Source organism: Gavialis gangeticus, unplaced genomic scaffold (genome assembly GCF_001723915.1).
Source record: "Gavialis gangeticus isolate Ggan-Ray unplaced genomic scaffold, GavGan_comp1, whole genome shotgun sequence".
Classification (NCBI taxonomy): Eukaryota; Metazoa; Chordata; order Crocodylia; family Gavialidae; genus Gavialis; species Gavialis gangeticus.
This window is the reverse complement of record NW_017729022.1, coordinates 83,873,915-83,883,723: the sequence shown is the minus strand read 5'-3', so window position 1 is coordinate 83,883,723 and position 9,809 is coordinate 83,873,915. Positions and strand designations below refer to the sequence as shown.

The window sequence follows — 9,809 nt, the reverse complement described above, 5'->3', positions numbered from 1 at the left end:
TTTAAAAGGGGGGGGGGGGGGTTGCATCTTTTAAAAAAGGAGAAAATAGTTTCATGTGTAACAAATATGGCAGAAAGGATTTTTAGATAAGGACTCCAGAACAACTCACCTTTTGGACAAAAAAAATGCATGAAAATTTTCATCCCCAAAAAAGGTTAATACTTTTAGAAAAGTTTTAATAATAAATGTAAAGGTTTATCTATAAAAGGGTAATTTTGCAGGTCTGAGAGGCATTAACAGATGCCTACTTGAATCCATATTTCCTCGACAAGTTTAAAATCTCAAAATTGGGTTACATCTGCAGGCAAAGTACACTTAAACAGCAGCTTCAAAACAGAAATGGAGCTTGCATTTCTTCACAAAATAATTGTCTGACACTAGAGCTGTTGCTTATTACAGCCATGTGCGTACACTCCGTTTCTCCTGGGAGAGTTCCTGCTCTCCCAGGAGGAGCCACAAGTGTACAGATGTTCAGGATTTTTCTCCCAGAACAAAAATGGCAACTCCAAAGACAAAAATAGCCCAGGAACCACCAGGGTCAATTCACTCCCAGGAGAAAGTGCATGTATGCGTTTCCTTCTGAGGGAGGCCACAGCAGTCTTCCAGCATCCCAGAATGCTTTGCTCCCTGGGGTTGGGGCATAAGAGTCAGTGTCGCTCACTAGACTGATGCTTCAGCTGAGCAGGGAACAACACACCCTCTTGACAATCCCATGTTGTGCTGCAGAGAAACACAGGTTGACCCTGAGCAGTCTGGGTCAGGTAAATCGGGGCTTCCATATGCACTGCTACCCTCTGTCTCTAGATAGACTGAGGGAATCTGCAGAGCACACCAAAATGTGCGCACAGGGGCTCCCTGGCTGTCCAGCATCAGCACGGCAAACTCGCTGCTCTTCAGGGGCTCAGCATTCTCATGTCTGTTCAGGCATCTCCAGGTAAGGAACAAAAAAAAGCCAGGGGAAATTCTTCCAGATCATTTGAACGTGTGTACACAGCACAAGTCTATCTTCATATCTAGAAAATATTCTATTTTATTGCCAGTCTTTACTGCTTGTAAATGTACTCAAGAGTTGCACAACCCATTGTATGAAGCGCCCCTCAACTTTAAACAAGAGAGGTGGCAACAGTCAGCAAGGTGTGCATCTTTAAGGCAGTAAGCCAAACTCAAGTTAACAAGACAAAAGAGAATTTCTCAGCTATCCATGCGGCAAATGTTCACTCAATGCATATCTCAAGTCTGCTTGAACAACAGCCCTTAAAAATCAGCACTGGATGTTTTAAAAGAGCTGTGATAAAAACTAGTACAAACTAACACTGGAATCTCTGGCAATACCCATGGGGTTTTCTGAAAATGTGAAACTAGGTAGTGGTTTTGCATTTGCAGCATAAAGTTTTGTATTGCAATATCTAGTCTTCCCTCCAGAGTTATAATTTTGCTACTAGATCCTACTATCAGCTAGGATGCCCACTTTAGCAGCATTGTTTAAATGTCTCCTTTCATTTGCTTACAATTCATTCACTAAGTGCATTTTATTTGGCAAAAGAGTGTGTGTCCCTGGAAAACAAACAAAGAAAACCAAAAACTGTTTTTTGCTTTAGCTAGCTTCACTGACTTGGACCTTAAGGCCATTTCTGAAGTTGTCGCCTGGATTCAAAAAGGTTTTGCACTTATGTGATAGAATGCACAATGAAAACATCTTACAGAAATATATTCTATTTTGATTTGCTGGACTCTACAGAAGTTTTAACTGGCAATAGAAACTCAGAAAGGCAATGCTTAATGTACCTGCAGATATACTGCTGTGAAGACATATACTTCAAAACCTAGCTGTGTGACAAACTAGCATCTATGCTAAAGCTCTCCAAAAAAAAATCCCGGTGCAAACTTCTGTGCAGACACTGGTTTCTAATTTAAGAGCTCTCTCAAACCAAAAAATGGCAAAAGTTAAGCTCGATTCACTGGTCCTACAGCTCAAATTAAAGTCTGTTATCCCAAAGGTGAGCCTTTCCAACCTTCTGGTCCATGCTGCAATTATACAAAGGAGTTATACAGTCAAAAGAGGAGAAAGTGAAGGCCAAGACCATGCAATGAAGTGTTTAATTGGAACATGCTCTTTGAAAGATAGAAAGTCTGCCAAGTTGTATAGCACCTGAGTTAGTGAAGGTCCTGGAAAGGGTGGCAGCGGCTCACTGGATGGAGTGCCAGCTGGAAGTTCAGGACCTACTGGTAGCACCTATGGATAATGAACAGGAAACGCGAGTCCGTCAGACATGGAAACAGAAGGATCAGACAGTATGTTACAATATGTCATATCACCCTGAAAAGGTTCCCCTCTGGAGACTTCCTAGGAAGAAAGCAAGGATTTTTAGGTAACATTTGCTGCAACTAGGATACTTACTGGCTTTTTTAACTTTGAGGTGCCACAGGGAAACAAACAGCCTATCACAATTCAATTTAAATCAGTTACTTGAGTTATGAACCAGAACCTTAAGATCTTTATGGAAGGTTCACGAGAAGTGTTACCATAATAATTCCCAATAGAAAGGCAGATGAATTTTAAGCAAAGCCACCCAGAAAGGGATCAAACTGGACCCAGTTTCCTTGTGACACCTCTATATCCAGATTCCACTGCTGTTTAATAGTGGCAGAATACATGCAATGTAGCATACCGCTCCAAGCAATTCTTACAGAAAGAAAACAGGCACTTCTAATGCATGAGGAAGTTTTCACCCATACAGATACATTATTTGTTACCCCCTGCATCATTTTTTTTTAACCCATCACCTTCATGAACCTACAGTCACTGATAGCCCAGGCAGATGACTGGGACATGCACCTTGGTAAGGGGAAATCTAGCCAGGTTATATGGAAAGGGTTAGAGAGACTGAGAAAAGGTAGAATGAGGCACCTAAGCCTCATAGCAGAGTCCGGCAGCACATTCCAGTCAGTTCTTAAGCCCTCCCACTTCTGTAACAACTAAAATAACTGAATTGCCTTGCATGGATTTTTAACTCTTTCCCCATCTTATGTCCAAGCCTCAAGGGCACAACTGGCAGACTTCAGAATGCAGGTACAATAGCTTTGGGACACTGGCTACTAGCCTTCTCTGTTGCAGGCCAGCAAACAAAAAATGGAGAGTCTCTTGTTGCATCACAGTTTCTTCAGTCTATCTGCCAGAAGTCTATAAGGCAGAATGTCATTCATACAAATAAGCGAACCCCAAATTATCTTTACACTTCAAACTGAGAGATAAGGCATTAAAAGCCCCTGCAAAGTACATATTGATCATGTTAGATACTAATGCCTTAAACTACACTGAATGCTTTGAAGGCACACTCCTGTTGCTCTCCCCAAAGCTCAAATAGGAATGTGAAGATTTAACTTCAAAACACATTAAATAGTTCTAGGCAAGCTTCGCTAACCTAAAATTAAACTTAAAAATAAGTAAACAATTTACAGGTAAAGAAATTTACAAAGAAGTTTTCCACAACAAAACATTACATATAATTCAGATGCAAATACAATTAAACACAAACATTTGAAGTTATAGCTATGGATCACAGCCACATCATCACATTACCGGTTCTCATCTTCTGTTACTTTATTTTCAGATATTTGGCTCTTTCAACTTAGTCTGACTTTTCTGCATTTATGTTCCTCTCCCCAAACACCTGCATGCGCAACATTCTTGTAAAACTTTTTAATCTTTGTTTCACAGCAGGTATTTCTTGTGTTTTAATGCCACCTAGTACCACGAGGACCTGGTCCCAATTGCCACCATAAGACAAATGAAGTGAGTACAGGTACTTATGGTTGTTTAACATCAGTCATCTACCAGCTTAGCAAAGCTTCTGCTTGCAGTTTAAGACTCATCCGTAATTGCAGCCTTAACTGGAGATGGATACCTGTCATGGTCCAAAGTTACACAAAAAGCTTGGAAGCCAAACAACTACAGCAACAACCTGTTGCCATTCAACCTCTTCATGAACAGTCTCTCAAGTTACTATATCCATCTTTCACCTCTGCATGTTTAATTTTTTTCTCCAAGGCTGATTTACTTCCCTGTTACCAGGCTCCAAGATGGAGCTTGGAAGATCAGTAAAAACCACAGGTCTACCCGAGACAGAAGTCCTTGGAAACACCCATACATTATATTAAATCCTCAAAGATGCAAATCTAAGACAGGGAGCAGGAATACAAAATCTGGATGAAAAAAAATTATAAGAGGGAGCAAAAAGACTGCAAGACCAACTGAGGTCAGGGAAACCTGCAGATCTCAGGAACTCTTGACACTGGCAGATGGAAATGAAGTAGTGGAAATCTTTAAGGCAGTCTACTTGTGTCTAGAAGTCCAGCTGCCTGTCCTGATCCTACTAAATGTCTGTTTAATGATGGTGCCTCATTATATCATAAAATGGAATTCATTTCATGGCCTGTATTAAGTTCCTTGGCTCCTTCTCTAGTCTTATGTTTGCTTGAGACCAAGATAAAAAAAGTGCCATCACCATATGGAGAGATGCCACATTTCCCACCTGTACCTGAGGGAAAAAAGCTGTCCTGGACTCTCCCTGGTAAGGTGCAAGTACAAATATTCTGCCCCCTACCTCCTCCATGGATGGATGTTGCAGACTGTCAAGTGTTCTCTACACAAAAGGGTCTCAAAATTTGGTTATTCAGATCTACACACATGGAAGATGGAAAAACTAACCTCAAAACACAAATGATGTTAGGATCTTGGGAGGATACAATGCCACACCTAAAGGCTGGGTTTATAACAGAAGGCAGGGCTCAACTATGGAGAAGCTTCAGTCTCCCTATACATTATGCCTGACTACCAAAACAGAGAATGGAATAAGACTGCTACTTTAAAGATTTCCAAAGTCAAATAGATTTGAAAACACCCATCTGCTGGTTTTTTTGTTTCCTAATAAACCTGCTTATTTATTCCTCCTCCAAAACTAGCCTATTTGGGTCTTACTGAGATATAATATACAGTATGATATTTGCTTCCATAGGAAAAGATTTAAATGCAATACAGTAAACAGAAGATTCTCTCTCCTTCATACATCATAACTGAAATAAAACAAAGAAATGCAGACTGGCCACATTTGTTTTGATTTCAGGTCTTGCTACAAAAGAAGTCTTCTTTGAAAGACTGCTGAGGTACACTAGAAACTGTTTACAAAACTGCTACATTGCTTACCGGTACCCTGCTAAGAGGTGGTTTTGAGGGAGGAGTCCCTGGTTTCACTGGTGCTGCTGCTGCAATGCTGCCTTGTGCTGAAACATAGCTGACTGGGGTTCCCACTTGCCCAGGTGTGGCTACTGGTGTCATTGCCACTAAACCAGTTGGTCCAAGGGGCAAACTCGTAGGTGGCAGAGAAGTGCTGATGGATGTCATGGGCTTAGTTGGTGCAACAGCTGTGGTTGGTATGCCAGGGATGAGTGGAGTCTCCATTACCAGTGATGACTCTAGAGATACTGATGGATGAGTTGCTCCAATATTGCCATGTTCACTGAAGAGAGATCGTAGCTTTTCTTCCAGGGTCTTTATGTCATCAATACCAGGTGCTTTAGGCTGAGTGTCAACATCTGCCTCAAGGCAGTGAGTATGAGGCTGATTGGGTAGTAGAGCTGGTTGAGGCTGACTGTGTATCAAAGTGTGCTGTACTGCAGGTAGGTTTGCAACTGGCTGCGGGAGGATGCCAGGTAAAGGAACTTGAGGCAATACAGGTGTCGAGACTGCACCTACTGCTTGGGGTAAAACGGGTGTTGATACAAGTGCCGATGGGATAAGTAAAGGATGTGCCACTGCTGGCTGAGTGATGGAACTGGACATACTTGACACTACTGCTGAGGACAGTGGTACAGAGATAGGAAGGGACAGCCCAGATGCACTGCAGAGCTGTGGCTTATCTACTAATTGTGTACTCTCAGGCTGCGGTTGTGGCGCACTAACAACAACCGTTTCTGCCTGGCTGAGGGTACAGCTACTGCTACTCAGCTGAGAAGGCTGTGAAACCACATTCTGAACTACAGCTGAGATAGACATTTGTGGAGCTGCTGGAGCTGCAGTACTACTACCAATCTGTTGAACAGACAGAGATGTCGCAGGTGGGGGTACAGCACCTGGCAGACTAACAAGGGCAGCCACTCCAGAAATCTGCTGTGTTAGCGCTAAGGAAGCAGGCATGCTGACGCTAGGGATAATTTCTCCAGTCAGTTGGGTAGTCTGTGAAGTGGTAGCTACTGAAAAAGAAGCAGGTGCACTAATGCTGGAAGTCACTCCAGCTATTTGCTGCCCAGACTGCGATGCTGGAGGTGGAGGACTAGAATCAGATAGACCTGTACTTGGTGCCACTCCAGAGGTCACTTGTTCTGCAATCAATGTAACAGACTGAGTTACTGGAAGAGAAATGCCAGTGGTCGAAGGGACAGATGCCGAAGGAGTCACCGATGAAGGCTGTGGGCCTCCAGCCATGCTAGTAATTGCAGGTGGAAATGGTGGTACAGTCTGGTTAAAAACTGGAGGAGCTGTGCTGGGTCCTTCAGTTATTTGACCATGTCTGATCTCAGAAAAGGCTTGTTGCAGGCTGAGTGATGATGCAGAGTGAGAGAGGTTCATCCCAGGACCATGGGAGAGAGAGGCAGCAACTGGAAGAAAGACAGAGAGAGAGGTTAGTTCACCTAAATTAGTTTTCTAAAGTATGTCTCATCTCCCACTACTGAATTACATATGGCATGATAAAGATGATTTATTTTTTTTATTTTTTATTTTTTTTAAAGAAAAGATTTAGGACTACAAAACCAGAGTACGTATTGTAAATTAGGATTAAGGCACCCTAAGAACCCTGTGAAAGCCTAGCATATCAAAAAATTAGGAAACATCTTGGGCTTTTGTGGGGGAAGAAGGGGAGCAGGTAGAGAGAAATCATGGATAGCACTGTCCAAAACACTTATTTTTAACTGGAACAATCAGTTCTTTATACTTTAGTTTGTGGTTTTGTTTTTATTCTGTTTTAGGACCTGGCCACTTGAATTGAGTCTCACTAATTGAACATATGAATGAACATTTAGCCACCAAAATGAGGGCCCAGGCTAACTTACCCACATCTGGAATTTCCTTTCCTATGGGAACACCAGAGGTGAAAAACGTCTGTTCTTTTAACCGACTCTCTGGGACAGGACTGACAATAAATCGTCTTCCAGCAGAATGGACAACTTGGGTGAAGGAGCTAGGGGGAACACCTAAATAAAAGAAGTTCAGTAATTAAACACGCACCATATCTTGCTTGCTACAACATGTCCCACCATGAAGGCTATGCACTCTACACATGCTTTCATCCATCAGTAGAAGGAAACCATGACTGGTAGCCTATTGAAAAAGCATTATAAAGTTTACCTATTCTTTGGGGCATAGAAGGCTGTTTGAACTCCCCCTCCAATTTCTGCAAAGACAAAAAAAGTTAAAGTTTTAAGTGGTTGCACTTCACAGTAAAAGCAGAAGGTATTTAAGAATATTGTCTTGATAAAATGTATACAATACCATAAATCCAACTACAGTAACCAGTTAGTGAAGATGTACCTAGTTAACAAGCACAATTCCTTCATTAGCATGTTTTATATCTTCCTCTCACATTACTGTTTAGCAGATCTCAAAGTTAACATTCATTTTTCTGATGAATATAATTTTATCAGAATTCTGTTCTGATGAGAAGTTCATCAAAGCATTCCAGGGAAGCATGGCAATTTCAAAGTTACACAAAAGTTTATATAAACATTCCACATTCCAGGGGGATTTCAAAACCTGCACAGCTTCCTCCCAACTTGCCTACCCAGCTTCTTGGCAGTCTAGTGGGTAGACTACCTTGAAAGCTTCTAGCTCACCACCTAGCAGGATGCTGGGGACGCCTTAGAAAAAAAAAAAAAGTCAGAAAGGTAGAGAGTCAAAGTTTTCTAAATGAAGTTCTCTATTCGGTTTTATTTTTGTTTTGTTTTTTGATTTTGGAATTTCCTACAAAATGGGAATTCCAGTTTCTGGGCAACTGTACTCACAAAAATACTGGTACCACACTCAAAGCGGAGGACATAAAGAGTATAACCAATTCATCCACTTACCTGGGTTCCTGGGTAGAAGCTGTCATCTTTTGCTTGTGCACTTTCCAACCCCTGGTCACCTTCTAGCTCCACACCGACATCCTCACTAAGCATTTCATCCGCTTTCTCAATGATCTCTCGCACTTGCTCTACAAATGAATCTCTCTCTGTCGCTAGGATAAATTCATTCTGCACCTGTAGATAAAGCAAGACCCGGTGACTTATAAATAAAAATAGGTAGGAGACACTAATAAATCCCAAAGCCACGGGTCACAAGCCATTCAAATACCTATACTTATCTTTCAGTTACTCCTGTATGCCTCTCTCCTCCTCACAAAACGCACCACTTATCTAGCTAACTGGATGCTTCTGCTTTAATTGCAAATTATGCAGAAAGGGATTGTCTTTTTCTAGCATCCACAAGAATAGCAAGGTTTGCTCTGAGTTGATCCTCCATTATTTGCACTGGACTATCACTCAAAGAGGAAAGTGGCACAAAGGCCAAGCAAACAAGTATCTATGTCCTTTTTTGCTCCATAAATGCCCAAAATTTGTGGCCACAACAAGAGATGGTAGTAATCTGTGCTGCAATTTAGCAGTGGGTTCTATTTGCTTTGTGGTGTGAGAGCCAGGGTAGCCCATGCTCTTCAGCTGCCCCAGGCAGGTGCTTCAGGTGTTTGAGGGGGCCCAATCCTGTGCACCCAAGGAACTGCTGAGCACAACTGGGTCCCCTCCCAAGCCCCAAGAATGCCTGCCTGGCTTTCCCCAGTTAGAGATGTGCCCTGGGGAATCTAGAGGTAGGTGTCTTTCTGAACTTTCCCCACTCACAGAGTTATACCGAGATTCCCAAAGGTGTGTCTCTAAGCAAGGAAAGCCCAGGTTCTCTGCTTGTGGAGATGTGTCCCAGGATTCCCCAGGGCACATCTCAAAGACTGGAAAGCCAGGCAGGCCCTACCAGGGCTTGATCCCATGCAAGGATTTCTAGGGCATGCAGGACTGGGCCCCTCAAACTCCAAAAGAACATAATACCCACTGTTCCACAAAATCAGCAGGTGGGGTAATAGGCAACAAATGTTTCACCCAATGAAACATATTAGCTCTGCTAGCATCCTGGAACAGCTGATCTACTTCATTTCTAGCCCAAGTCTCATTTATCCAAAGAAGTTGGCATCACAGGTTAATTTCTTGGTGCAGTCTGTTAAACTGAAAGTTGGCAGCTCAACTAGTTCCTCTTGCAGCTTCTTACATTAAGAATTAGATACATGCTTAAAAAAAAAAAAGCATCTAAAATGCTTAATTACCAGTTAAAGACACCAAGAATTAATCCCAAGGAAGGAGGTGGGAGGGAGGGAAATGGGGCACTGATGGATAGGACACTACAAAGTTCTCACTCTACCTTCATCACCATATCATCCAATCCTTATCAAGTACCATGTTAGGCAATAAGACTGTCTTAGGCAATAAGACTGTCGCATGCTTATTCTCCCTACAGGGAAAACATGTGCAGTACAGTTAAGGGTTTTGTTGGTTGTTTTTTTTTTTTTGAGGGGGGGGGCGTGATTTTATAAATATCCATCTGCTTATATATAGTGAATATGGAAGATACAGACAATAGTTAAATAAATCACAAATGCATTCTATGGTTTGGTTCGGATGCCCCTTTTACAAGGTTTGCATGACTACTTTGAAGTGTTATATATACTGTTGGTGTT

General features: G+C 42.1%; 1 protein-coding gene across 1 annotated transcript in view; it reads right to left on the bottom strand.

Annotated features, from left to right (window-relative positions):
• The window catches only part of WNK1 (WNK lysine deficient protein kinase 1), a 205,901-nt gene that overhangs the window by 31,239 nt on the left and 164,853 nt on the right, over positions 1 to 9,809 (bottom strand). Inside the window, exons 19-23 of the mRNA XM_019515831.1 lie at positions 8,119 to 8,292; positions 7,403 to 7,448; positions 7,108 to 7,248; positions 5,204 to 6,654; positions 2,150 to 2,233 (exon numbers count right to left, since the gene is read on the bottom strand). Coding sequence (XP_019371376.1) covers positions 2,150 to 2,233; positions 5,204 to 6,654; positions 7,108 to 7,248; positions 7,403 to 7,448; positions 8,119 to 8,292 — 1,896 coding nt within the window. The remainder of the gene's footprint in view (positions 1 to 2,149; positions 2,234 to 5,203; positions 6,655 to 7,107; positions 7,249 to 7,402; positions 7,449 to 8,118; positions 8,293 to 9,809) is intronic.